Source organism: Chiroxiphia lanceolata, chromosome 14, assembly GCF_009829145.1.
Source record: "Chiroxiphia lanceolata isolate bChiLan1 chromosome 14, bChiLan1.pri, whole genome shotgun sequence".
Classification (NCBI taxonomy): Eukaryota; Metazoa; Chordata; class Aves; order Passeriformes; family Pipridae; genus Chiroxiphia; species Chiroxiphia lanceolata.
The window spans coordinates 3,683,433-3,711,137 of record NC_045650.1 but is presented as its reverse complement, the minus strand read 5'-3'; the positions used below and the strand labels follow the sequence as shown (position 1 = coordinate 3,711,137).

The 27,705-nt window shown below is 41.8% G+C and overlaps 1 protein-coding gene across 1 annotated transcript in view; it reads left to right on the top strand.

The window, feature by feature from the left end:
• The window catches only part of BRWD3 (bromodomain and WD repeat domain containing 3), a 51,756-nt gene extending 25,353 nt beyond the window's left edge, over positions 1–26,403 (top strand). Inside the window, exons 15-40 of the mRNA XM_032701803.1 lie at positions 349–483; positions 872–1,000; positions 1,407–1,632; positions 2,308–2,478; positions 4,372–4,555; positions 5,017–5,110; positions 5,741–5,890; positions 6,790–6,866; positions 7,485–7,662; positions 8,385–8,501; positions 8,947–9,054; positions 10,123–10,247; positions 10,409–10,491; positions 11,026–11,137; positions 11,452–11,513; positions 11,601–11,756; positions 12,442–12,562; positions 13,098–13,223; positions 13,308–13,389; positions 14,955–15,011; positions 15,311–15,451; positions 15,675–15,827; positions 17,288–17,451; positions 17,982–18,079; positions 18,516–18,674; positions 19,838–26,403. Coding sequence (XP_032557694.1) covers positions 349–483; positions 872–1,000; positions 1,407–1,632; positions 2,308–2,478; positions 4,372–4,555; positions 5,017–5,110; positions 5,741–5,890; positions 6,790–6,866; positions 7,485–7,662; positions 8,385–8,501; positions 8,947–9,054; positions 10,123–10,247; positions 10,409–10,491; positions 11,026–11,137; positions 11,452–11,513; positions 11,601–11,756; positions 12,442–12,562; positions 13,098–13,223; positions 13,308–13,389; positions 14,955–15,011; positions 15,311–15,451; positions 15,675–15,827; positions 17,288–17,451; positions 17,982–18,079; positions 18,516–18,674; positions 19,838–20,622 — 3,993 coding nt within the window. The 3' untranslated portion in view covers positions 20,623–26,403. The remainder of the gene's footprint in view (positions 1–348; positions 484–871; positions 1,001–1,406; positions 1,633–2,307; positions 2,479–4,371; positions 4,556–5,016; positions 5,111–5,740; positions 5,891–6,789; positions 6,867–7,484; positions 7,663–8,384; positions 8,502–8,946; positions 9,055–10,122; positions 10,248–10,408; positions 10,492–11,025; positions 11,138–11,451; positions 11,514–11,600; positions 11,757–12,441; positions 12,563–13,097; positions 13,224–13,307; positions 13,390–14,954; positions 15,012–15,310; positions 15,452–15,674; positions 15,828–17,287; positions 17,452–17,981; positions 18,080–18,515; positions 18,675–19,837) is intronic.
• The last annotated feature ends 1,302 nt before the right edge of the window (positions 26,404–27,705 follow it).

Genomic DNA, 27,705 nt, shown 5'->3' with positions numbered 1-27,705 from the left:
GGTCTCGGAAGTATCCGGCTGTGCCCTGCGCGTTGGGAGGAGGGTGTATCCTGGGGAAAGGAGCTGATGGCCAGGATCCTGGTGATTTCTGGCTGACAAGGAGCCCTTTGAAGGCTCCATTTGTGCACTGATTTCTCCTTCCTCCCCATGTCAGCAATGCTGAGCTGCAGTCAGGGCAGTGACAATGCCAAACCTGTGGCAGGAGTGTTGTCCAAGTACAGCTCCAGTCCCAGATCCAGTGGATTGAGCTGCTCCCTGATCTGAGATGTCGTCACACGAATTACCAACACATCTGGAGGTACCACATGGAGAAATACAAGTTCCTTTTTCCCCCTGCTGTCGTTGTAGGGTCATGATGATGAAGTGTTTGTTCTGGAGGCTCATCCCTTTGACCAAAGGATTGTGCTTTCAGCGGGTCACGATGGGAATATTTTTGTTTGGGATATAGACAAAGGAACAAAAATTCGCAATTACTTCAACATGGTAAGAAGGATCAGGGAGTTTTATTTTCATATTTGTTTAAAACTGATCTTGGGACAAAAGCAGATTTCATTATACACCTACAGAACCAGCACAGGTCTGAGATCTTTGGCGTGGGTTTGCTCTGTGTATGCCATTAAGATAAAATGCAGACTTCCAGGGAGTTGTTTCAGAACATACATTAAAAGTTGTGCTGAAATTTCAGAACAAAGACAAAATGTGAAGTTTTACAGTGTTGTTCAGTTTAATACGTAAAAGTGTAAATCAGTCTTGAGTAAGGTGAGAAATTACAGAATGAGCGTGAAATACGTGTTGGAGCACAGGTGAAATATTTGTAAAAAAGCTCTTGCAGAGAATATATGGTGAAGGGAATGTTCTGTGCTTGATCCAGATTGAGGGCCAAGGCCACGGAGCTGTTTTTGATTGCAAGTTCTCACCAGATGGGCAGCATTTTGCCTGCACAGACTCTCATGGACATCTGCTACTATTTGGTTTTGGATGCAATAAATATTATGAAAAGGTGGGTTGAATGAATTTTAAACTCTTCCCTGTCTTGACCTGATTTTGTCTTAAAAGTATTTGTGTTACAATTTATTCCCTCACCCTGCCTCACACAAAATAATAATTAGATCATGAAGCAGTTGCTTTTTACCTAAATCAAAAATATTTAGACAAGAGAATCTTAGACAGGGGAGCAAAGCATTAACTTCTCTCTGTTCACCTCTTTTGGCCTATTTTACTCTTGAATTTCTGCATCAGGCCTTGGTAATAAACCACATTTGTGGCAGGAATCTGTTCTCTGTCACAACATTCCTGCTGCTGCTCCTGAGTGCAGGAGTTGTGGTTTATGGGTATGGAGTCATTCCAGAGCAGCCAGACAGCTGCAAATGGCCATTGATTCATTCCCTAAATTGCTTTTCTTTCAGATTCCAGATCAGATGTTCTTCCATACGGATTACAGGCCTCTGATCCGTGATGCCAATAACTACGTGTTGGATGAACAGACCCAACAGGCTCCACATCTGATGCCTCCTCCATTCCTGGTGGATGTTGATGGAAATCCTCATCCCACGAGATTCCAGCGCCTGGTCCCAGGGAGGGAGAATTGCAAGGATGAGCAGCTCATTCCTCAGCTGGGATATGTAGCTAATGGTATTCTCTCTAAACCTCATGAATAATACATGTGTGGCACAGGATTGAGCAGCAGCTCCGTGAGGTGGTGCTGTAAGAATTTATAAATTAGTGGTTTAAATTCAGCAGAGAGGTAGAAGAGGAGATAGGGTGAGTTTATGGCACTAAGGAAGTGTCTGGAACTAACTTGACTGGAAGCAAGAATATTCCAAAATCTGTGGACTTCTCCCATATATGGCAGATGCTTAAAGCATTGTCCCATTAACCTCAGTGTAACTGTGGATGTGAGGAAGGAACCAGGAGGGTGAGAAAGACATGATAAAAACAGCTTTTGGTTTTCAAAACAGGGGGTTTTTTTCCCTGTAGACATAATTTTTTTCAAAATGCTAGTCTCCAGAAAGGATCTTCCATTATTACCCACTGAAGCATAATTTCTTTCTGCTGTTTCTAAGGGTTTGTGCTTACGTTTCGCATGTGCTCTGGAGTTTCAGGTTTTTATTGTAGCTTCTCTTCTAAACTTTGCCTCCATTTATTCCATGAGAGCAAAAAGCCAGCTGGTGATCAGATGTTCTGCAGGGCAGAGTTTTAAATGGGATTGTTTCTGTGGTGTTTAGTAAAACAGTAATCACTTTATAAGAGAGATTAATTTATAACAGAAATTAATCATTTCATATTTGTGGTTTTGTTCTTGCCAAGGTGATGGTGAAGTAGTTGAACAAGTCATTGGGCAGCAAACAAATGACCAGGATGAGAGTATCCTCGATGGAATGATCAGGGAGCTCCAGAGGGAACAAGATCTCAGACTAATTAATGAAGGAGAAACTCCTCCAAACCCTCCACTCAACAGATCCCTCTCTGTCAATGGAGGTCAGTGTCCTGCCTTGTCTCCAGCAGTTCTTTCCTTAATCACAGAAGGTACTGATCAAAATGTCTTCATGTGTCTTGGAAGATGCTTTTCTCTCCTGTTTGTACACCTTGTTAACCTGTGGTGGGAGCATTTGGATGTTCTTTGGATTCCAGCAGAGAAATTAAAAGTTTAAGGTGCAGCTGAGGGCACACAGTGTCTGACTGGGCTGTGTCTGATTACTTCAAGCTATTAGACTGGAACTATTCCTGTTATGAACCATTTTCCTGAAAAATAAACATAAAATTCACTGTATTGTCTTGATATCACTGCAGAGATGATACTTCCTAACTACATAATGTCAAAATAACAGCATATAATTAGAGGTTGTCAGTGAATAGTGTTGTGACAGACTAATGGTTTCCTGCTGCAGCGGAAGGCTGAGCATCAGTGGTAATAAAATAAACATGTTGCTCTGTCTTAGTATTTCCTTAGAAAGCTTGAGATTATTCTCCTGGTAAATGTTCTGCTACTGTGATTTTATCTTTAATACACAAAGTGATTAAAAATTTAAACCTAACTCAGTCAGATGTGAAGAGCTGAGTGGGCGCAGCTGATGGAAGGGGAGCAGATGTCGAGGACCTGAGCTGCAAGTCATCCTGAGCTTTGGGAAATTTACAGCTGCTCATAAATTAGTTCTAGGTTAAGTGACTGATTACACATGTTTGAAGTAGATTTTCTGGAAAAGCTCATTAGGATTTGGAGTTGCTTGTGTTGAAATTCAAGAAGGAATAGGAAAAATATCGGTGAAAAATGCTGAAAATACACTTTTGCTTTGCTCTAAATTGGTATGTCAGGAAGGGTGTCTAGAAGGCACCTTCAGCTCACACAAAGTCTTTTCTGCATCTTAGGATAGGGTGATGTGTTGTGCAGTCCCAATTTCCATTTTATTTGTGTGTCCCTGTAGTTGTACAAAGGAATTTCCAGGTATGAATGGTATGGAAATTAAAGCAGTTCCCTTCTAGAACTTGCACTGTGGAGTGACTTTGCTATGTGATCACCCAATTGATGTAGGCTAATTAGAGTATGTATAAACAGCCAAATATTTTTATGCAGGTTTGCATAACCATAAATTGCAGTATATTCATGTGGTTGACCATATTTAAGCATGTGGGAGTTGTGTTGATGAGCTAAACAACAACAATGATGGCAGTCATTCCATTATTAGCAGGCTTTTTGTGTCTTTTTGCTGCCTGAAGTGTGTGTTTTCACTGTGTTGTGCCACCTGATGAGAAGCCCAGAGCAGAACAGTGCCTGTGGCACAGCAAATAAGAATTAAAACCACAAAACAAATGGAGACACAACACAAAACGTAAACCTTGCAGCAGTCTGTTATTTTAGATGTCAACCTCATCTCTTCTTGTTCCATAAAATTTTAAGATTGATGATTTTAGAGCCTTTAAGCAGTTGAAAAACTTTAATTTGAAGTTCACTTAAGTGCCCTTAAAACTTTCCTCACGGATTACATTCTCTGTGTGCCTCAGGTATCTCAGAAATACCTCAAGCCAGCAGCAAACACATCCCTAAGACCAGCACACAAAAATGTTCACCTGGAGCAAAAGAAAAGCCACTTCATGACGAATAAGTGTTGATTATTGCCAAAAAAGAATTTGTGTGGTCCTTAAGCTTTAAATTGTAGATTAGATATTGGGAAGGAATTCCTCCCTGTGAGGGTGATGAGGCCTTAGCACAGAGAAGCTGTGGGTGCCCCATCCCTGGAAGTGTCCAAGGCCAGGTTGGAGCAACCTGGGCTAGTGGAACAGGATGAGCTTTAAGGTGCCTTCCAACCCAGCCATGATTGCGTGATTCCAGTGACGGTTTATGGAAGTTGAAGAGGTTGTTTTTCCCTCCCTCAGCCCTTCGCAGCCCGGCTCTGGACGTGGCCTCCCCCCCGAACGTGGGGCTCCGCCGGAGCGGGCAGATCGAGGGCGTGCGGCAGATGCACCACAACGCGCCCCGCAGCCAGATGGCCACCGAGAGGGACCTCATGGCCTGGAGCAGGAGGGTGGTGGTCAACGAGCTCCCTCCAGGCGTCAGCAAGTAAGATGCTAAGTGAGCCAGGGGAGGAAAAAAAAATCTCATTGTGTAATATTTAATAATTAATCCGTACTCCTGAAGTGATTTTGCAGAAGCGCGTTGGCTTTGGGGGTTGGTTGATCGTGTTGTTTGGAATGTTAGGGTTGGAGTGGGGAGTTGAGAATAGTAATTCCTTCTTTGCACAGTTCAGTCTTTCTTCAGTAGTTCAAATACCACATTTCCCTGAAGTTTTATTTAAAACAAACCCCATGCAAATAATTTTAATTCATTCCTGTCTGCTTGGAAGTATTTATGGATGCTCAGCTAAGGAGTTTGCTTCCTTAACTTATGATTCTAGGAGTGATGCTGCTTGTGCACAGATTTCTTATAGCAACAGAACAAGTATTTCTGTGTGTGTATTAATGAGACTGGTGAGTTATTTGATGATTTACTGAATAAAAGGGATGTTTCTTCTGCATAATTAGGGTCCAGGAAGAATGTCGAGCTGCCAAAGGTGAAATAGAAATTAGTTTATACACTGTTGAAAAGAAGAGAAAGCCATCCCACACCTTACAACGGGTGAGTTATAGCACTAAATTAAACAAAAAAAACCCAACCCAATTTTATTAAATTATTTAGAAGATCAATAGTCCTAATTGTTCCTCTGGCTCTGTCTTCCTTCTATAACTGTGATTTGTCTGTCTGTAATATGCAAATAGTGGTAAATCTCTATCCTTGAGGCTTCAGTGGTGGGAAGATTCTGGGAAAGAAAAAGAGCAGAGCCACAGTGGGGTTTCAGTTTGACTTGTGGAAAATGGGGATGGTCCTGTGCAGGGCTGAGGGTTGGACCTGATGACTCATGTGGGTCCCTTCCAACTCAGCACATCCTGTGATTCTCTGAAAACAGAGAAACTTCAGAGATGCCACAGTTTTATAAGTGGCTGGAGTTATCTTATGCAGAGATTTCAGGAATTTTATAGAAAAAATTATGTTTTCCCTAACTTCCTTTCTACTTTATAAAGTAGAATTGATACTGAACCCAAAACCACGCTTGGAAGTGCCCTTAAACGAGCCACGGTGCGTCCAAGATTCTGCAGCGATTTCCTGTTCGCAGTTGGAATGTGACATTCAGTCACGTTAACGAGGCATCTTTTAAGTGTGTAGCTCATCCTTGACTCCTCGGTTTTGTGCTGTTTGTCCCCGTGGCAGAGCGAATTCCAGGCGGGCAGCGGCAGGTCCCTGCGCAGGAACCAGCGGCGGCGGCAGCACGCCTACCAGACCCGCTCCACCATCGAGCACAGCCCGCAGGGAGCCGCCCACCACCCCTGTGCCCGCCAGCAATCCGACAGCTCCTCCGAGGTCTGACCCCCCCAGACACCTCCCAACAGCCCTCCCTGCTCCCAAATCTCACAGCACAGCAACACTCCCGAGTTTCTCTGTGCGGGGAGGAACACTCGGCTCGTTGATTCCCTGGGGTTTGGGGCGTGTTGGTCTGGGAGGGTGCAGGATCTTCTCCCTCAGTGCCAGGACAGTGTTCGAAAGTAGCATGAAACAGCTCGTGTATTTTTGGAAACCTGAAACGTTTTCAAGTAAATTTAACTGGGTTGTGTTAAAGCACTTGCTATTTTGGGATCTCACACAGCACGTGGATTCAGGGCAGGGCTTTGATTTCGTTTTGCAGTGCTTTGATTTCAGCTACATCTGTGGACTGCTGTGGAAAGAGATGGAGTATTGGTATTAATCATTGATATTGGCAAGGGAGGAACTTAAAATATCCCAGATTAAATATAACTTGTTGTCCTTAAGGAAGAGGCCGAACATTGTTGCTTTGTAGATGCACTGAATGTGCAGAATAGCTAAAAAAGTTGGGCACTTGGCACTAAAATTTATTAATCAAACATTTAAATATGAACTCATGTTATGGTTCTAATAGAATTAAAATTCACATCTGTTTCTATAGGAGTTATAGCATATAAAATTATTTATACTATGTTATTTAACTATAAGGGACAAAAAGGACAAAGTATAATATTGATTAATACATAGAAAGAAATTGTCTACTTATTTATATGGGAATTATAAAATCATATAGTGTCGTACTAAGATACAGAAAGAAACTGTGGACCTACTTGTTCCAATTTAAACCAACCCTTAAATACAAAGATGACACATTTCCTCAGATGACACATCTTGCTTGCAAACAGAAATTACATATTTTAGCCTTGACCCCAAAGTGAAACCTTCTGTTTTTAACACAGGAAGATGAGACTGTTGGCACAAGTGATGCCTCCATGGATGATCCCGTGGCAGCCTGGCAAAGTGAAAGCAGTTCCAGGTACCTTTACTGGGCTCTGAATTGGTAATACTGGTTTATTATGGAATTTAATTAAGACAGTTGATGTTGTGATACTCAGACTTCATTTTGAAGACTGATTTTTTTTTTCCTCAGTTCTTTGTGAAACGTTTTATGTTGTGGGTTTTTTGGTGTTTTTATTTTTTCAGTCAGAAGCAGTTTTGAAAGACCATTTGTAAGAAAATGGTGTCTTTAATTAAGAACTGCTTGAAAAAATCAAAGCCAGTTTGCCATGCAAATCCTGTATGTGTGTTATTTGATATTCAAGAAGTCAGAACTGGATTTTTAGGGAAGTGCTCTGGTTTTCTACATTTTTCAAGCATTTTTTACTACTGGTTCTTCTGAAATCGGTCTGTGAATTAGTGAGATGATGAGTATGAAGATTGGTATCAGCCATAGCTGCAGTTTTACTGGGAGTTTCAAATGGTTACAATAATTTGCTGAAATCACAAATTCTCTAAATTCACATGATAACAAAATTCTGTGCTGATCCTGACATCTGCTCCCCAGGAGAGCGGGTTGAATGTTTGGGCCTTTCAGTCCATTGTGTGAAAACTGAAGTTTTCTGTTCTCTTCCTTACAACTTTTTCTTATCTCCAGTGATTCATCAAGTGAATATTCAGACTGGACAGCAGATGCTGGAATTAATCTCCAGCCTCCAAAGAGACAAACCAGGCAGGCAGCTCGGAAAATCTGTAGTAGTTCTGAAGATGAAAATATGAAGGGAACAAAAGGACTGGAGCCAAAGCGAAGGAAACTTAAACAGCCTAGAAAAAAGGTCAGCATTTGTAAATTTTTAGTGTCTGTCTTACTTTATGAATATAAATTTGGGGTTTTGGTGGGTTTTTTTCAAAGTAAAATTGTTCACAGACAAGTATATAGGAAGAAAGAAACTATAGAGAGCACAGGAATTGTAGTGCCAGTGGTACCAAAGTGATTTTATTGTTTGTTTTCCTGTGTGACATAGATGTTTTCTCCCAGGTTTATGCTCTTCCCTGCAGTTAGATTTACTCCAGGATGGTTTTGTTGTAAAATTACAATGGATCTGTATTGTATCTACATTGCCAGGTTTCTTTTTCCTGGTATTTTTTTTTAAAAAGAGCTGTTTAGAATATTTATAAAAGTACAATCTCTTTATTTTATTTTATTTTTTATTTATTATCTAGAACCACAGCCCAGTTTGGGCTGGAAGGGACCTTAAAGTCCACCCTTGTTCCATGGGCATTTTAATGAATTTATGAATGTTTTAATTTTCTATTATATTTATAATAGACATGTCTTATTCCCTGCTATTTAGTGGAGGTTTGGGAAGGCTGACATTCCAGTATTTCCTTTGCTTTATATCTCTTATGTGCAGTAACTGCTGTATGGTCAGTTCTTCATGTGTTCTGCCAGAGTAATTAGTTGCATTCTGAATATTTTAGTAGTTGCATTCTAAATATTATATTAATGGTGTTCTAAATACTGTATTAATTGTATTCTCAATGTAATATATTTCAGAAGCCCAGTGGCCTGCTGTCCCTGGAAGGGGAGCCCAGTGAGGAATGGCTTGCTCCTCAGTGGATCCTGGACACCATTCCCCGGCGCTCCCCGTTCGTCCCACAGATGGGAGATGAGGTACTGCCTGCAGCAATTCCCACATTCCACAGGGGCTGGAGAGCTTGGGTTGGTCAGGACTATATATCCAGCAGTGAATTGTGCCCCAAAATAGGCTGAACTTTGATAATTCTCAGGCAGTTTGTTGTTTGCAGATAATCCTGAGTCTCTTTTTCTGCAGTGGTGACTGAGGAGTAGCAGGCAGAGCTGGTTGTTCACCTTCACCTGCCATTTCTTAATTATCCCACTTCTGAAGCACAGAGGAAGTGCTGATTTGGGGGGCTGATAGAAATACTTTTAACTAGAAGAGTGTTTTATAATGAAATAGATAAGTGGGCAGTAAGTTCTCATCCCTGAGGCCTCCTGTTCATAGAAATTTTAGAATGAACAGGAAGAGAACTCTCAGTAAAATAACCTTCTCTTTTTTTCTCTTTTTTCCCTTTTTTCTTTTTTTTCCCCTTTTAAGATCATATACTTTAGGCAAGGCCATGAAGCTTATGTGAGGGCAGTAAGGAAAGCCAAAATTTACAGTATTAACATGCAAAAACAACCATGGAACAAAATGGAACTCAGGGTAAGTTTAAAGAAATACTTCAAAGAGCTGAGTGTCTCTGTAATGTTAAACTGACACGAAAAACCAGCATGAAAAATACAAAGAAGGAATGACTTTAAAATGTTAATATTGAAGTTTAAATTGTAAATATTAATTCTTTACATCTGTTCAGTTCCTGATTTTGGACATGGTTCTCAGGAGTCACTTTCCACACAAATTATTTTCATTTAACACTAATTTATTCAGAACCCACCACTCCAAAGCTGTTTATAGTTCTCTCACTGCTCTACAATGACCTGAACATTTGGTTTCTAGTTCTTGTTTTTAATGCTATGGTAAGAAGGAAGAAATTATGGTGTAAACACCATAATGTGTGTGTACAAGCTCTTTTAAACACTGGATCTTACTTTGAACCAGAGTCCCCTAGTACTTAATCCACAACAGTGTTGCCATGTTTTTTCCTGCTTTACTCCAATTTTATATCAAAAGAAGAGTCCATAGATGTGCTAATATTCATATATGTGTATGCCAGTGCTTCTATTATATGAAAATAATTGCTTAACTGGAACAATACCCAGTTACTAGGCTGAAGTATTCAGTGATTCCAGCTGTAATTTTCCAGGGCATCAGCAGCTTGTAAGGAAAAGGAAACAGCGTTTCACTTAGGGTAGAGTTTGACAGGATGTGAACATAAAGGCTATTGTGGAATTTCTGTTTTAAGAGGAAGAATTTCCTTTTTCCCCCCTGTACAAGAGTGAGGAGCCCTGGATTAGGTCAGGGCTAAACTTTGGTGCCATCAATGTGGTTAAAACCAGAGTGGGTTTGGTCCTTAGAACCTTCTTAAGTAATTTGTGGGAATTCTATTCACAAATCTACCAAGGGAATGAGCATCTTACACCTTCCTGGTTTTCGGTTTTAAGGTGTCAGTGATTGACTTTTAGTATTTGGAAAAATAAAATTTATGGGTGAAATTACCTGGGCTGTAGAGTAGAAACACTGGTTTTTATTAATACGTTTAATCCTTTAAAGTGGATATTTTTGTGGTCAGCGAGTTAAAAATAATGCTGTTCCATATTCATTGATAAATAGGAACAAGAATTTGTGAAGACTGTAGGGATTAAATACGAAGTTGGGCCTCCCACACTCTGCTGCTTGAAGCTTGCATTCCTGGATCCAATCACAGGCAAAATGACAGGAGAATCCTTTTCCATAAAGTAAGTCACTGGAACGCTGATGACATCCTTCAGGAGAGTTTTTTTGCAGTGTAAAAGCTTCTCCCTCCTCCTTCCAAATGCATGGAATTTGGGGACTGTGCTGTGCATGTAGAATTATATTTCTGGGTAGTAATTACTTTTCTCTGTCTTGTTTCCTGAAGGTACCATGATATGCCAGATGTCATTGACTTCCTCGTGCTGCATCAGTTTTATAACGAAGCCAAAGAAAGGAACTGGCAAATAGGTGACTCCTTTTTTTTTTTCCTTCCCACTTCCATATGTTTTCTGCACCATTTCTGCAGCTGTTTAATGGGATGCAGGGTCTTCATTACATCATGTAAAGGACTGTGCACACGTGATATTGTCACAGAATAGGCTGAGCTGGAAGGGTCCCACGAGGATCATCAAGTCCAACCCTTCGCCCTGCACAGGACCTTCCCCAAGAGTCACACCCTGATATTATAGAGGTCATTGGAAACTTTTATTTGATGTTTGCTGCAATTCCTATAGCAGAAAAAACCAAAAAATATAAGAGAAACTGTCCCAAAACCTGTGAGAGCAGGAGAATCTGCTGATGTGTTGTGATTTGAGGCACGGAAGCAGCTGTGGGTAATTCCCAGAGGTATCCAAGGCCTTCCTTTAGGGCTCCATTCCTTTAGTGCAAAATGTAAAAAATTGAAGTAGTGCATTTATGAAAGATGGAGTTGACTCTCTAAAAAGAAATATTTAATAATTTTTGATGTTGTTCTTGTGCTGAATGCAATATTTTGCCTTCCAGGGGATAGATTTCGCAGTATAATAGATGATGCTTGGTGGTTTGGAACTGTGGAGAGTCAGCAGCCTTTCCAGGCAGAGTATCCTGACAGTTCCTTCCAGTGCTACAGTGTCCAGTGAGTTTTTACATGTTTTACATACAACTCAAACGGGTACCTCAGGCATCAGCATCTCTTCCATTTAAATAAATAACCAGCCACTTGATTTACTTATTTAATTTTGAATTTATTCCTAAAGCAACACTTCTGGTGTAAACAGCAGTGCAGTGACTATAGAGGGGATACAAGAGGAAAATAAGGAGTTGGAATGTCCTCAGTGACAGGTCTTGTTCCTAACAGGGATGACCTTTGTGGTGTAAATCTGGTAAAGAAAAGGTGCATTGTTATATTCAGCTTTAACTTGTGCATTTTGAATGTATTTGTTTTAATAGCTGGGACAATAATGAAAGAGAGAGGATGAGTCCCTGGGACATGGAACCAATCCCAGAAGGAAGTAAGTGTTGAACTCGTGTTCCTGTACAAAGTAAGCAGCTTTTTGCCACTGCAGGGACTTACTGCCTGTGGAATTCTCCCTTTCCAGCTGCCTATCCAGAGGAGGTTGGTGCTGGAGTTCCTGTGACTCCAGAGGAGCTGACAGCTCTCCTCTACAAACCCCAGGAAGGAGAATGGGGGGCCCATTCCAGAGATGAAGAATGTGAACGAGTGATCCGTGGCATTGAGCAGCTTCTTTCCCTTGGTATGTTTGAAGAGAAGGGGTATATTAATATCAGAATATCATGTAGATGAGATGGAATGTTGGGAGTTGGTGTGGAATATTTGAAATGGAAACTAAATTACTGAAAAGAGCCTTTTAAATTTCATATTTCAATTTCCTTTTAAGTTATATTCCTTTTTTTCCCCAGGGGTTCACCTGGTTTCTTTCAATGGGGGTTCTCAGTGGGTCATATCTAAATGTGAATGAGCAAAACATTGAATTAAACCCCTCAAAACCAACCAACAGATCCTCACTGAACATCCTCACCAACAAATCCTTTGTAAATAGTTTGTAACCATTTAATAGCACACTGTGGTTTAATTTCTGCCTATATTTACACCCAGGACATGTCTGTATTCCTAACTTATATTACTTGTTGTAGCATTCCTGTTGTAAGTGATGTGCATGTTCCTTTCAGTGGCACATTTGGCTGCTGACACACAAACCTCAGATGTGATACTTAAACAAAAAGTGCTTTTTCGAGAGTATTTAACAGATGGCACAAGAGGAAGAACTGTCCCCTTTGTGTAATGACATTTCCAGCTGTAGATCTGGATTGCTTTTGCTGAATTCTTAGAAAGAAAACCCAGAAAGCATTAAAAGAAATATCGATATCGTGTAACATCCCTTTGAGGCATCTGAATGATTTTGGTGTTTTGTCTTGCAGACATTTCCAATCCCTTTGCAGTCCCAGTGGACCTTAGTGCCTATCCCATGTATTGCACTGTCGTTGCTTATCCAACTGACCTCACCACGATCAGGAGGAGACTTGAAAACAGGTTTTATAGGTCAGTTGGCTTCGGATTTGTTTGTAATCTCCATTTGTTACAGCCCCATGGAGGGCAATCCTGAGCTGAATGTTCTGTAGTGCCCCTCCAGCAACGTGAGCAACAGCATCAGATAGGATTCTGTTTGGCCTTGGGCAAAGTGAGTCTTCCTGAATAATAAATTCCTTTTGGTTGTTAAGGCAAAAGCCGGTATGGCTGGATCTGGAGTGTGTTTAACATCCTGAGCCTCGCTCTGTGCTGGAGGCAGAGCATATTTACTTTGTTTCCATCCCTACTGCCTTTGAACCGGAGGTTTTGCTGGTGTTGCAGTTGCCAGAAATGGGCTAAATGCTGTAAAGTGGAAATCTCTGGGTTTTTTCCAGTCAACTTGGGAATAAATAACATCCTGATCATTTTTCTCCCTCTGAGGACCACCTGTTTCTCCTCGCTCTGAATCCCCAATTCCTTTTTTTACTGCAGAATCCTACTGATCTCAGAGGGAAAACAATCCACACCTTCTTCTTCATCCCATTTCTTAAATTTTCTGTATTTTTAGGAGAATCTCTGCACTGATGTGGGAGGTCAGATACATTGAACACAACGCCAGGACCTTCAACGAGCCAGACAGTCCCATAGTCAAAGCAGCCAAAATCGTGACGGACGTGTTACTGCACTTCATTGGGTAGGTTTGGACTTCACAGCCCCCACAGCTTTGAGTTCCTGAGAGATTTGATTGTGTATCTTGGTTTTTGTCACTGTCCTGCAGAGATCAGAGCTGCACTGATATCTTAGAGATCTATAACAAGGTGAAAGCAGAAGACCTGAGCAGCACTGATGAGGAAGAGGAGGTAAGATCATTTTCTTGCCTTCTGAAGTTCAGCACGTGCAAGAAATTTGATTTTTGTTGAGTCTTTATTTTCTGGGTAATTGCACTGAGGTTTTGAGATGAGCCTGTTCAGGCTCACCTGGGACAATAAGCTCCCTTAAGTAGGTAAAAATGATTCTTGGAACTGCCTGTCTTTAATCTGCTGCCAGTACATGGTGTTTTGTTGTGTGGGGAAGGATGAGTAATTAGGGGACTGGGAAGTGGAACTGTTACTCAATCAGAGGACAACAGCTCCCCATTGCCAGCAAGGCAGCAGAGATGGTTTTCATGTGTAATTCTGTGTCATTTCCCATCCATTGTTCCCTGGAGTGAAATGTCAGGTAGAGCCCAGATATCACTTCCTTGAGCTTTTTCTCTCTCCTTGCACCTTCTCCCCTTCAGTACAGTTTGAAATGGGCTGTAGTTCCTGTTGCAAAGTGACCTGTTACAACCTAAATCGCTTGGGTTTTACTTTTCAGTGTTATTTTCTAATACACAAGGTAGTATAAGATTTAGTGAGGAGGTTTCTTCCCTAAGACATTCTCCTTTGTGGCAAATTGGAAATATGAAAGTTAAACCTGGTGCTGCCTGAGCACCTGTTTGCTTGGGGCTGGTGCTGCTCTCATGGGTTTGTGTTGAAATTAAAGTCTGTGCTACAGTGAAATAATTTCATTATTTTATAAAACTGAAGATGGAATAACACCATCTGTTTTCACAGACTGTGAAAAAAGTATTTTGAAGAAAATGAGAGATTTCCATGGTAAAATAGCAGACCCCCCTTTCCCAACTCAACCTTCTACTCTCAGTTTTGAATCTCAGAAGTGACCAAAATTCCTTCTATATCACCTTCCTCTCTCCAGCCTTCCAAAGAGCTGGTTTATAACGTGTTTTGCTTTATAATATTTTAAAAGTTTAAATATTTTTTAGATGTTAGGAAGGAATTCTTCCCTGTGAGGGTGGGGAGGCCCTGGCATAGGTTGCCCAGAGAAGCTGTGGCTGCCCCAACCCTGGAGGTGTCCAGGCCAGGTTGGATGGAGCAACCTGATCTAGTGCAGTCCTCTCAAAAATTATTTATATTTAATTACTGGTAAAAGCTGTGTACAAAGGAATTTTTGTTGTAATTCCTAAATTCAGGTTCTGAAAAGAATATTACACCCACCTGATGTAAGTAAGGCACTGCATGAAACCTGAATAAACTCAGTGCAGCTGCTCAGAGCATGAAAACTGAGGCAGGGTAATGAAGCTCTGCAAGGCTGCAACTGAGCTGAGTCTTAAGGACTGAAAATCAGCCATTCCTATTTCTCATATGTTTTTATGTATCATTTTTTATGGAAGCAAACTTGGAAAAAGCATGAAACAGCTTAAAATCAGGAATCAGGTGGATCGAGTTATGTAAATTCTAGTTTGAAATTAGTTTTGCTTTTCTTGAGCCATTTATTACATTTGAGTAGTTTAAAATATTACTTGTTTTTGTCTGGTTTTTAACCCTTTTTCCATGGCTGAGGGTCCATCCAAGGCCCTGTGTGTGATCATTCCCTTTGCCTTTAGGTGGCAGAAGTAGATGTGGATTCAGACGCTCCAGGAACTTCCTCTGGGAAAAGAAGAGTGAGTAAAACTTCTGCTTTGGTCTTTTTTTTTATATTAGATTCGAAAAATATCAACAACAGTCAAGTTTAGATAAAACTGATACAAATAGCGAGGCTGAGGCTGAAATATTGCAGCTTTGAGTTTTGGGGTTGAGTGTTACACATGACCAGAAAAGCCAAATTGGGCCATCAGCTTTGCTTGAATCTTCCTGGATTTCTGTTTTTGGTTGTGGAGATCTTTGACTCAGAATGCTGAGAAATTAATAGGAAATTGAAGGGGAAAATTGGAATTTCCTGATATTTTCTGTTTCCCTGCAGGTAAGACGACGAGTGAAAAGGCAGCCCATGAAAGCCAGTCCTGATGCCTGGAAGGAGCAGTGCCAGCAGCTGCTAAACCTGATTTATGAACGGGAGGACTCGGAGCCTTTTAGGCAGCCTGTTGATCTCTTCTCTTATCCTGTAAGTGCACCTCCCACATCCAAAATGGTTCATCCTTTGGCAAAACATCCGTGCTGGGCGTGCCTGTGCTCTCCCTTCTATGAGCAGAGAATTATCTGCAATAACTTGAAAGTAAAATAATAATTACTTGAGCCACTGGATGAACACTGAGGTGCTTTTATTGCTGTAGGATTTGACAGCCTTTACTGTTTTCATCAGCCTTTACTGTTTCGTGTCCTTCCAGGATTATCGAGACATTGTAGACACTCCCATGGACTTCAGCACTGTGAAAGAAACCTTGGAAGCAGGAAACTACACCAGTCCCTTGGAATTCTACAAAGACATTCGTTTGATATTCTGCAACTCTAAGGCTTACACTCCTAATAAAAAGTCTCGTGTAAGTAATAAATTTTAATGCCTTTTTTTTTTTCTCGAAGGCCTTGGCCCTACATGAATAAAACACATGGAATAATGTCTGAAGAGCAAAGCATTGCTTGGTGTAATAAAAATAACCAGTGTATATCAATTCTGGGGCCTGTGCTTATAAATTTGCTTTGTTCTGCTCACCCAGATCACTTAAAACTTTCATTTTCGTCTGAACTTTCTGAACTTAAAGCTTCTGAGATGTTTAGTGTTGCAGCTGTTTCCTGAAATATTTGCAGCAGAAAACTGATCACAAGGTGCTTTTATTTTTTTCAATAATTTATTCCTGGAAACAAGGCTGTCAGCTTGAAAACTGCATATTTATCTCTGTCCATCTGTCTACAAAAGGATCCTTTTCAAATTAATGGAAATATGATGCAATATTTCTACTACCAGAGGAGATGAGATACTTATTTTTTTCTAGTTGACTTAGAATATTTGGCAGTACTTTTTGCACACTGTTGCCCATGTTTCTCAGGTGCTAATCCTGCTTTTTGCTGCTTGGACTTAGAGGCAGAAAAAATGGACTGGATTGAAGCCCTAAGGAGAATATGGAAGGAGGGAAAAGGGAGATCAAAATGTTGGAATATAGATATTTTTGTATGAACTAAGTAAAATGACAACTGGTATGTGACTGATATGTAAACATGGCTGTGCTTGATCTGTGTTCCCATGTCAGCTTTTCCTAAGATGTTTAATGATCAAATTACTCTAAAATTTTCAAGTGCTGTAATGATATTTATCCTCAAAAAAATCACAAGTTGGCACCAGAACAGATGCAGTTTTAGCACTGTTGGTGCAAAACAGAGTTGGAGTGGTTGGTGTCTTCATGGTATAAAAGCAGACAGAGTTTTGACTGTGTTTTCAGACATAAAATTGTAATAATTGCAATGGAGGAACAGCCAGGAGTGAACTTGTGGCTGAGGCTGCACAGAGACAAGGCCTAGAGAGAGGGCAGGAAAAGGGTTTAAAGATTGTGACATCTGGTTTACAGAAATTAGGAATGAGGACACTGTAGTTGGCTTCTGTGTGCAGCTGTGTAGGGGTGGAATTAAGACATTTCACCATGGAATTAAAGCAAAAACAAGGTAAGGGGACAGCAAAATCCATTTGTTTTTCCCTTGGTATTCAAGTTATCTTATGGGCTGCTTCTTCCATGCTTTATGGGGTTGAGAAAGGAGGTTGTATTCCAGTAATTTAGATATGAAATTTCCTTTTACTCTGGAAATATTTTGTACTGGAAATAAATCTTTTTAGGAAAACACTTTCTGTGGTGAGGATACAGAAGGAAATTATCTGCAAAGGACCTCGTAGTGAAATGTCACCATGAATTCTTCCTTTGTGCTACAGTCTGGACATCTTGGTGATTGTTTTTTGGTTGTTCTTCCAAGTTACTGAACTTCTACTAAGTCTGACTGTGCTTTCTCCCTCCAGATTTACAGCATGACCCTTCGACTCTCTGCCTTGTTTGAGAATCACATGAAGAACATCATCTCTGAGTACAAGGCAGCAATGCAGTGTCAGAAGAGGAGGAGGCCACGGTACCGAAAACGGCTGAGGAGCAGCAGCAGCTCCCCCTCAACCAGCAGAGCATCCAGGTAATGTGGGAGAGGGGGACTGCCTGGCAGTGGTATTCCAGGGAACAGTGGTAGGATAACCAGGCAGCAACAGTGTTGCTCATTTCCTGCTGCAGTTGCTCTTTTGGGTGATAAAATCGTGTTCAAGTGTAGTTTGTGCACAATTCTGGTAAGTGAAAGACTATGTGGTTACAGTTATTCCCTCTGGAGGAAATGAAAGACCAACTGTCTCTTCACCTTCATTTAGTTGAAAAAAGTGTTGTTTAACACTGAGTATCATCAGCCTTCTGTCTGATACATTATCTAAGTAAACTGAGTATTGGTTTTAAAAAGGGAGATAAAGTGTTGTTCCTGCAAACTCATCTGCCTTAGCAGACACATGGTGGTGTAACTATTTTTAGTGTTATTACACCTGTGTGAGCACTGGGGAAAAGATATTTGTTTGATAAATTCACTGCAAAAATCAAGGCACTTTGCAGGGGAAATTGGTTTTGTCTTTGAGTCTTTTGGTGCTGACAGTTTTATCTCTTTGGGATATTTTGTGTTTTCAGCCCCAAAGGGAAGCAGAAACAAATGAAGATTCAACCTAAACCCAACCAGAATACCTCACTGCCCCTGACCAGGACGAGCTCTTCAGTCTCATCTCATGGTGAGGAGGAATGTTCTAAAGTACAGCCTACTTGTATGTACAGATTGGATCTGTAATTCCTGAGGCACATGCTAAACACACCTGAGGAGGGAGCAAGTGGCAAGGTCATGGAAATGTGTTGTCTGTAGGTTGTTTTAGCTGAACTTGGCTGTTAGGAAGTTATGGGTAAGGATCAGGGAATTGGGAGCCTTAGTGAGAATTAACCTAGTCCCCAGAGCCTGGGCTTCCTGTACATGGGCTTCTCTCATACAGCAGTTATGGATAAATTAATCTTACTTTGGATTATACCAAAAGGAATCTGTCTCTTCATGGCTGTAGAGGCAGCTTGGTGAGATGAACCTGACTGGGGCTGTTAACTCAGGTGATCCAAAACCTCCCCAGCCCTGTAAATAGAGGATAAAAATCACTCTGTCACGTTGTGCTGTCCTGTGTAAAGTTTCAGATACAGCAGAAGAACCTCTGGGTTCAGCCACTGGTGAAGAGCTGGAGGGTCAACCATCTTCCTCAGGCTCCAATGCACAGAACCGAAGTGGAAATGCCATAGATCCAGGGAAAAGCAGGCCAGTCAGGAGTAAATCCACACCAGTGAAACAAGGTGAGAAATAATAAGATTCCGTTGTTTGAATAACTGGTTTCACTAGAGATGAAGGATGTTCCTTCTCTCTGATGTTGATGGTATTATTGCCTGAGTGTAACATTATATATATTCCCAAACCATACAAAAGAAGTTGAGTTTACTTTACTCCTCACAGTTCTGTGGTCTCTTGTCTGAGGTGTGGAGTGCACATGATTCCACGTGGTCTTCAGTGAGATCCTTTAAAATCTCTCCAGGTGGAAAAGCTTGATTGCTCTTACACTCCTACAGTTCTTTCAGGAGTTACAAATAGCAAACAAACCAAAGGCATCCCCACCCTACAACCTCCTTTTATTAATCAAGCTGAAACCAAAGATGAAAAAAAGTTTCCCCCAAAAATGTAAGTATTTTTATTCTACTCAAGACAAAGTGGTTTTGATTGAAAGGGAAACACTGTTTGAAGCTGTGGTAAGTTGTTTCTGGGACATGTCACTCAGAGTTTGCACTGAGTGGGCATTGCCTGAACCCTGGAGCCTTTCCCAAGTCCACACCCCTGTGCTGTAGCCATGCTGGATGCTGCAGGTGAGCTCTTCCTATGTTAAAGAAGATATTGAATCGTTATTATCAGATTCTTAACTCTCAAAACATGTAGGATTTTGGGTCCTGCACCAGCAAGATATTTTATGTATTTTTAAGTTAAGATGCCCAACAATCCTAGTGAGCTTTCTTGGGTTATTGACTCTGCTGAATTATGCTTCCCTGGACCCAGCCTTTTGAGAACATGCATTTGAGGGGCAATAAATCCTGCTTGCAGAGTGTTATTTTCATTTATATAGCTTTGAAATGGATTTGAGAGTTTTTCCTGCCTTGGTAGGATTCACCAGATTGAGTTTTAGATGTTCACTCTGGGCTCCTTTTATTGCCTGGATTTTCCCTGAACTCTTAGGAGAGTTTGAAGTTGTTGCTTCCAGATAAGAGCTACATTTAGTTTGATGAATTTTCCTCTTAGAGCACCTGTTTGTGTCCCCAGCACATAAAGGGTGAGTAGCTCCAAGCTGGATCATCCCCAGAGCACACCTGAGGCAGCTGAGGAGAATCCCAGAGGCAGCTGAGGCCAATCCCACTCTTTGTGTCCTGTCCTGGCTCAGGTGTGATGCTGATGGGGTTTTTTTGTGTTTGCTTAGATCACTCTCCTGATGGACCCCTCACCAATGGAGATGGCAGAGAGCCTCGGGCAGGAGTCAAGAGGAAGTTACTGAGCGCGTCGGAGGAGGACGAGCACCTGGAGGAGGCAGAGGAGGAGGAAAAGAAGAGAGAATTAAAGGAAAAGTCTGGTTTGTCTTCATCAGAAAGTGGGGAATCGGGATCCAGCTCCAGCTCTGAAAGCAGAAGTGGCTCTGATTCCGACTCGGAATCAACCTCCAGGACAGATCAGGATTACATCGACGGAGACCATGACTACAGCAAAGTGGTGCAATCCAAAAAGCCCAAACGGAAAATCAAACGGAAACTCAGCGCCGGGAAGAGGAATTGGCAGGGCAGGGGCACAGGGAGGAGGGGCAGATGGGGCAGGTGGGGGAGATGGAGCAGAGGGGGCAGAGGGGGGAGAGGTGGAAGAGGCTGCGGCAGAGGCAGAGGCGGCGGCAGGGGAGGAAGGAGAGGCCGCGGAGGCCGAGGGGCCTCGCGAGGAGCCACCAGAGCGAAACGCGCCCGAATCGCCGACGATGAGTTTGAGAACCTGTTTGGGGGCCAGTTTGGAGAGAACGTGTTTGGGGGGAGGTTCAGCCGCCCCCCTCGGATCAAAACCAGGAACGAGGGCAGGAGGACTGTCCTGTACAACGATGACTCCGACAACGACACCTTCGTGCACACCGAGGATCCGTTGAACCTTGGTACTTCCAGGTCAGGCAGGGTGCGCAAAATGACAGAAAAAGCCAGGGTCAGCCATCTCATGGGATGGAATTATTGACAGGTGGGAAACTTTGGAACAATTTTAAAAGAACTTCAATGGCCTTCTACTGCAGGGATTTTACCAGAAATTCTACCAAGCAAGTTGTGCGGGGACTCCACTCACGTTTTCACAGTGGTGCTTTTCCATCCTGTCAGTTTGTGTTTGTTTTAAAGCTTCAGCTCTCCACACTTCATTGGTCAAAACAAGCCTTAGTCATTAGGCCTTAAATTACAGAAATTCTTCCCCACACACTACGAGTTCATCACATTAAAGAGGCTTCCAGCTTCTCAGTAAGAACATGACATTTTTGAGTCACGCTTATGAATTCTCTCCCTCGTTTTGTTTTTGTATTATAGAAATAGCACCTTCTTACAGAGTTTTTATGTGGTTTCTGCCATAAATCCTTAGACACAGTAATAATTATAACTTTTGCACAATACACCAATCCTAAAGGCAGCTATAAAATGTTTACAGTTTCTATATTGTAAGAAGGATCTGGATTATTTTAATCTTCCCAGGCCAAACGTTGATGGAATTGTGCTGAACTGAAGTATGACTATACTACAGTTTTGGGGGTCCTGATGTGCTTTCTATCGGTTCTTTATTCGTGTAAAAAAGTGACAAAAGGGTTGGTGCCTTGTAAATATGTAGCAAACCTTTGATGTGGTGTGTCCTATGTGTGCATTAACTTTATTAAAAAGAGAATACTTGAGAAGTATGAATATCTAGACAAAAGGTGCCAAATGCAAAAGTTACTTGCATCTATTTTCTTTTTGTCCTCTCATATTTTTATAGTATTAATTGAGATTGTGCAGCTAAAGGGGTGACTTCAACATTTGAAAGGTTCCTCCTCTTCAAAGCATAAAGTGATTTTTAATAGTAGCTCAGCTACCTCTTATTTACAACTACTGGAAACTGAAAAGAAAATAGATGCTGTTATTCAGTGCGTGTTGAAGAGGCGAGAAGGAGCTTGAGGGGTGGAAGTTGTAGAGTAACTGTATCTTCATTCTGTTGTCACCATGAAAACCAGTTCAGTGGTTACCAGAGTTCTCAGAAGCAGCACGTTCTGTGCAGGTGGGGATTTGTTTGTGCAGAGGGGCTGAGCTGCTCCCACCCCTTCCTGCTGCCCCTTGATCCGTGAAAATGTGGGTTTGGATGAGGGGGCTGGGGGAGCCCCGCTCCCTCCGGCGATGCCGGTACAGAACCCTCCAGACTGACTCTTGTATCTCAAGCTTCCAGAAGAGTATTCCTGTTGCACTGTACTCTTGTTATCCTGGGAAATGCTGACTTGAAACCCTTTGGGCAGTGGTAGTGCAGTTTGTGAGGAGATTGGTGCTCTGGCTCCTCCGGGAGCAGAACCGGGCGCTTGGCGTGGGCTGAGCTGGAGCTGAGCAGCCTCTTCCTTCCTTCCTTCCTGGGCTCTGGCTGGAATATATATGGGACTTCAATTTTCTCCCGTTGTCCAAACGGATCTGACAGCTCCGAGAGTGAGTCAGGTCACAGAGAGAACAAACAAAAAGAGGCTACAAAGTTCCGCTGGAGTTTTTCAAGGTTTTTAGGTTTTTTTTTAAACTTTCATCCAATATCCTGAAGTTCTTCTGTGCACAGCTTGGTCAATAATTCTGGAAAACCTCAGGCAGCAAAGAGTGACCCATGTATATTCTCAGATGCAGAAGGAATTTAATTTTTGACTTTCTATATTCAGCACTAGCTATTTTATCTCACTTTCCAAAAAAAAACCAACTCTAGTTAGATGCAAAAATGACTTGAAAAAAAAAAAAAGCAGAGGTTTAGTTTTGTGATGAAGGAGAGTATATCCTAAACTGCTCATTAATATGAATTTATGGTACAGTACAAAAATCTCACTTTTAATTTTTTAAGGAATGGTTGGAATCAGCCAGTAATCCACTGCTGGACTCAATTCTGGTTTTGATGGGGGGGGGGGTGGGAAACAAGTGCAAAGGCTCTCCTAGATCTGTGTTGGGCTTTAAAGTATAAACACCTGTCCTATCATCTTTCTCATATATCTGTATATATATACACGCATTTATATTTATAAGAAATGTATTATTTGTTTGACTGATTGGTCTTTTTACATATGGTAACCAGGAATAGCATGTATGCATCAGTCCATAGTCAAAATCATATCCTTAGATGAGTCCTGTGAGCTAATGTAAACACTAGGGATTCTGTCCTAAAGCCTGAAAAGCTTGAAATGCAAAACAAATGCTTTTTTTCCCTCTCTTTCTGACTGGCCGAAAATCCACTTACTCCTTATTTATTTTGTGTAGGGGCTGGGGAGAGATAAACCACAGGGATTCCAGAGAAACCATTTTATAAGCTGATGTATTTTAGCAGCAATTAGAATAAGATTAAATATGTTCTTAACTGTATCTTTTCTATGTCCTGTGAAGATACCAGTGAAGCATCACTTTGCTGTGGCGTAAGTATTACTCCATGTGTCCCATGGTTCCCAGCTAGAGCAGGATGTGCTGGAACAACAGAATTTAGTGTAAAAATTGAAAAAAAAGCTTCTTTTTTTTTTTTTTTGGGTGCATGAGAACCTTTTATAAGCATGACAGAAATAACTTGGGTTTAGAGCTGTTCTTTTTGCTTGGTTTGTGTCTGGATTCTTCCTCTGAGTTGGGCAGTTGATTTCTCACAGCCTCGTTCCGGGGAATAATTACACTTTTGTAGGACCTTGGACACTTTCTCTCAAATCCCAGATCCTGTCAGGAGGTTGTAGAAAACTCAGGGTGAGCCCACCAGGTGTAGCAGAAGCGGGAAAGTGATTCAGACCATCTAAAGGTCTCCCTGACCCAGCCCCTGGGTGCTCAGCCAGCAGCTCCAGAAGGTGCCGAGCTCCAGGCAGGCTGCAGAGTCAGGAACGTGGTGTCTTTCCTTGCACTCTTTACAAAGAACTCCAAACTCTGCCTAAGGAATGGGATTTAAGGTGTGATTTTTCTGGGATTGTTGGGGGTGTGCAGGCAGGCCAGGGGCTCCTCTGCTGGTGTAGATGTTTGGGCTTTGGTGGTTCTGTTCCCTCTGAGGTCAGGCTGGCATGATCCCAATCCTGAGCTGCCAGCGCACTTCGGGCACCTTGGAAAATGGACCCTCAGCCCCACACACTCCATTCTCCTTGGAGACAGGGCTGGAATCTTGTGTCTTTGCTCTTGGCCTCTCCCAGCTCCAATCTGCTGTCCCTGCATTGCTCCCGTGTCTTCCCGGACCAGGGCATGGATGACAAAGCTCATTTTGCAGTAGTGATGTGCTGTTGTCTCAGATATTAGGGAAGAATGGGCTGCCCAGGGCAGTGGTGGAGCCACTATCCCTGGAAGTGTTCAGGAAATTAGCAGATGTGGCACTTGGTGATGTGGTTCAGTGGCCATGGTGGGATTCAGTCGAAGGTTGGACTTGGAAGGTGACCTTAAAAGGCTTTTCCAACCTTAATGATTCCATGATTCAGCCCAAATTTTGCCTACTTTCTGTTTTCTCTATCAGTTTTGATTTTCCTCTTTGCCATGTCCCACCTTTGGCTTCCCTTTGTAGGCTATTTATGATGAATTTTATTTTGGCTGGACTTCTTGGCTGGAAAGTTTAATTCTTTTATCCCTCTTTTTCCCCAAGACTTTCCATATTTTTTATATCTGCCTTATTGTGTTTACTAGCAACATTCCTAAATGTCTGGAGGCAGATTTAATGCAGATGGAAAGTTTGAGGTTTGGCTTCTTGGCTGCACCTCCGTGGCCATCCATACCTGGAGTGGGGCCACTGCCAGGTCAGCTGGAGCAGCACATCCTTCCCTCAGCCTTGGAAAACACAGTTCACCTGGGATCCTGGAATACCTGTGGTCCTGGCCTGGGCTTATGTCTCCCATGTAGAATTCCTGTGCTTCCAGCCTCTCCAGGTATTCCTGTTCTAAACAACCTTTGTGTTGGTGCTTGAATTTTGAATGGATCCTGGGCAGTTTTATCCCTCCTTCCTCTTTCCATCACTCCTTTCTCCATCAGCCAAGCAGAGGCTGCCTCCTTATCTCAGCCACCCCCACCCTGCAGACACAAAAGCTAAACAGAATCATGGCTGCTTAAAATTTTGTGTCCTGCTGTGATTTTCCTGGAATTTTTTCCTTGGTGTCCACCTCAGCTGCTTCTCCTGCATGGAAGTGGAAGGACTGAGTAGTACTGGAAAAGAGCTGACACTGGGTGTGTAGTAGAGAGTTTTTAATGAATTTAAAAAATTAAAATATTTGGAGGCTCTCTTGACTCCCAAAAGCAAGATGAGCCTTGCCGAGCATTTGGAAAAGCTGCTCCTGGTTGTCTTGGGAATGTTTTTGCCAACCACTCCAAATTGCAGAGTATTAATGTGAGAAAATCAGATTAACAATCATTAATTTTGATAAGAACTTGATTATATTTCATCTTTGAGTGGTGAACAACAAGGAAAAGTGAACAACTGTAGGTTTAAGGATGTCGTGTCCTGACCTGGAAAGTCCTGTCATGGATTTAATGGGTTAAAAATGTCTTTGTGTGTTTACATTTCTTAATTTTATCTTTTTATTTCAAAACCATCCTGCAAAGTTTTATGGAATGCTGATTATTTCCTAAAGGAGCAGTTAACCACCCAAAGCTAATCTATATTTAGTAGATAGGGAGCTGCCATTGTGTTCTTACAATGTGTATTATAGAAGATGCCTGTGCATGAGCAAGACATAATTCCCAACTTTTTAGTGTATCCGAGGTTTACACAGGGAAAAAGAACTCCTTTCTGTACAGTAAGTAACAGCCTGCAAAATTTAGTCCAAAACCTGTCCTTTTTTTTAGTCTTAGAAATGCGAAGACCTGTTGGAAGCTTGTAGATTTTTACTCTGTCCTGTTCAGCCCACAGCGAATTTACACAACTGTGCTACCAATCCCTGAAAAATGAGATTCCCAGTGGAATTGCTGTCACAGCCTTAACTTTAGTGTTAGAAAAATGGTGCTGAAATACATTGAAGTGAAGTGGGTGCAGGTCCCTGAGAGGAGTTTGTGAGACTTCCAAGTGAAAGCGAGCGCTTGGAGTTACTACTCCTGATAGTATCTGGAGCCACACTGGGGAACTGGGAAGCGTGTAAATATTTGGGGGATATTTCAACCAGTGGACAATTCGGAGCAGTTCCTCAGTTTTGGGGATTTAATTGGCAAGTGCTGCGGATCTTCCTGATTTTTAGGTCTGTGAGGTGTTGCTTGGGTGGGGGTGAAATCCTGCCGGAATATTCCCAGTAAAATCCAAATCCACTGTTTCTTTTCCTAAAATGCCTCCTGGCAGAGTGGTGGCTGCTCGGGTGTGCTCAGAACTCAACGTCTGAGGGTTCTTTTTCTGTAGAAATACTAATTCAGGCTCTTCATTCCTCCATGAGTCATTAGAGCAGATTTCATGTAGAAATACTACGGAATTCACGTGATTTAGGCTCTCCAGGTCATGTTCTGGATTTAAAATACTCCAAAAATGCACAAAACTATTAGAATTATGTCTACTTTCTATATTAATTTTTTTTTTCAGGTGATATTTATGCCCATATCTTCACATCTGCTATCTCAGGTCCCTTTAATGAATACTTCAGGGATTTTGATGCCACGTGTTGGCAGACCAAATGTAATATTTATATGCAATGAGCTGTTAGTTTTTTGTATTGTACAAATGTAAATTTGTAAAGATTTTTTTCTAGAGTTTTTTTGAAGTCACTGATGTAATCTAGGATGTTTCATTTTCCAGCTGTGGGATTGTCTTAATAAAAAAAAAAAATAAAAAGAGAAACTCTTATTTTTGGGTTTGCATTGTTTCCTGAATAGTTGAGATGTTAAAAAGATACAAAAAAAATTGGTGAAATTGAGGTTTTTAATGTAAAAAGAAAATGGCTTTTTTATTCAACTGGATGATTTTATGCTTTTAAAAGTTTTGTAAGATGGATATAGAAACTTTTAGAAAGTGGATATAGAAGCTTTTAAAAAGTGGGAAGATGTTGAGCAGGATGGGATGGAGACCCTCACCTTAGCCAGAGCTGAGTGTGGCAGCTCACTGGGGATCTGTTACCCCAATCACCATCTGACCTGGCTCCAAAATACCATTTTTCTGGGAAAAAGGAGAGGAGCAAGTAATGATTTCTTGGAAGAAGAAGTGAAAAATGCCTTAAAATGCTGTGAAATGGCTAAAAATGCCATGAAATGAGCAGGTGAGGAGGAGGCTCCTGGACCAGCTCCCTTGGCCACTGTGGGACCGAGGTGGGTTCAGGGGGTGAGACTCAGCTCCAGGAGGTTTGACCTGTTTTTTAAGGGCTATTTCATGCAAAACAAGGAATCGCTCTTTTTTTCATCTCTGCTCTTGCCCTCTTGTTAAATAGCAGTGATAATATTGTTTAACCAGGGATTCTTGGGGGTGGATGGGGCTGGGTTTATGTAGAACTGCCAGGGGGCTCTGGGCTCAGCCAGGGCAGGCGCTGGCACTAAATGCACTGAATAAACTTGGGAAGAATTTCTTCCTGGAAAGGGTGGTCAGGCACTGGAAGGGGCTGCGCAGGGAGATAGTAGAGTCCCCATCCCTGGTGGTGCCCGTGGCACTCAGTGCTCTGGGCTGGGTGACAAGGTGGGGATCGGGCACGGACTAGACTTGATGATCTCAGAGGTCTTTTCCACCCTCAGTGTTTCTGTGAGTCTCTTTTGGCTTTTCTCCTTAATCCTGTGACTTATTTGACATTTCACTTTATTGCACTGATTCCAGTGGCATTTCCTCTCCGATGGGAATGAATATCTGCTTTTTAACACAACACTCATCCTCCAAGCCCCAGGAACAAAAGGGCTTTTTTTTTAATTTATTTCTTGGCCATGTTGGTTACAGAGAACAAAATTAAACTTGTTTTGCAGAGATACTGGAGCCCCCTCACTGTGTACATCCATCAGATGGCATTGGAGGGAAGGAATTCTGCTCCCTTCAGAGCTGCTTCACCTTTGCCAAACGCCCCTTTGCTGTCCCTCTGTAAATATTATGTTGATATTATATCATAGCTGTTACATACTTTATATCATCCTGTTTAGGTCATATGTGGTAATACATGTTATAAAATACATG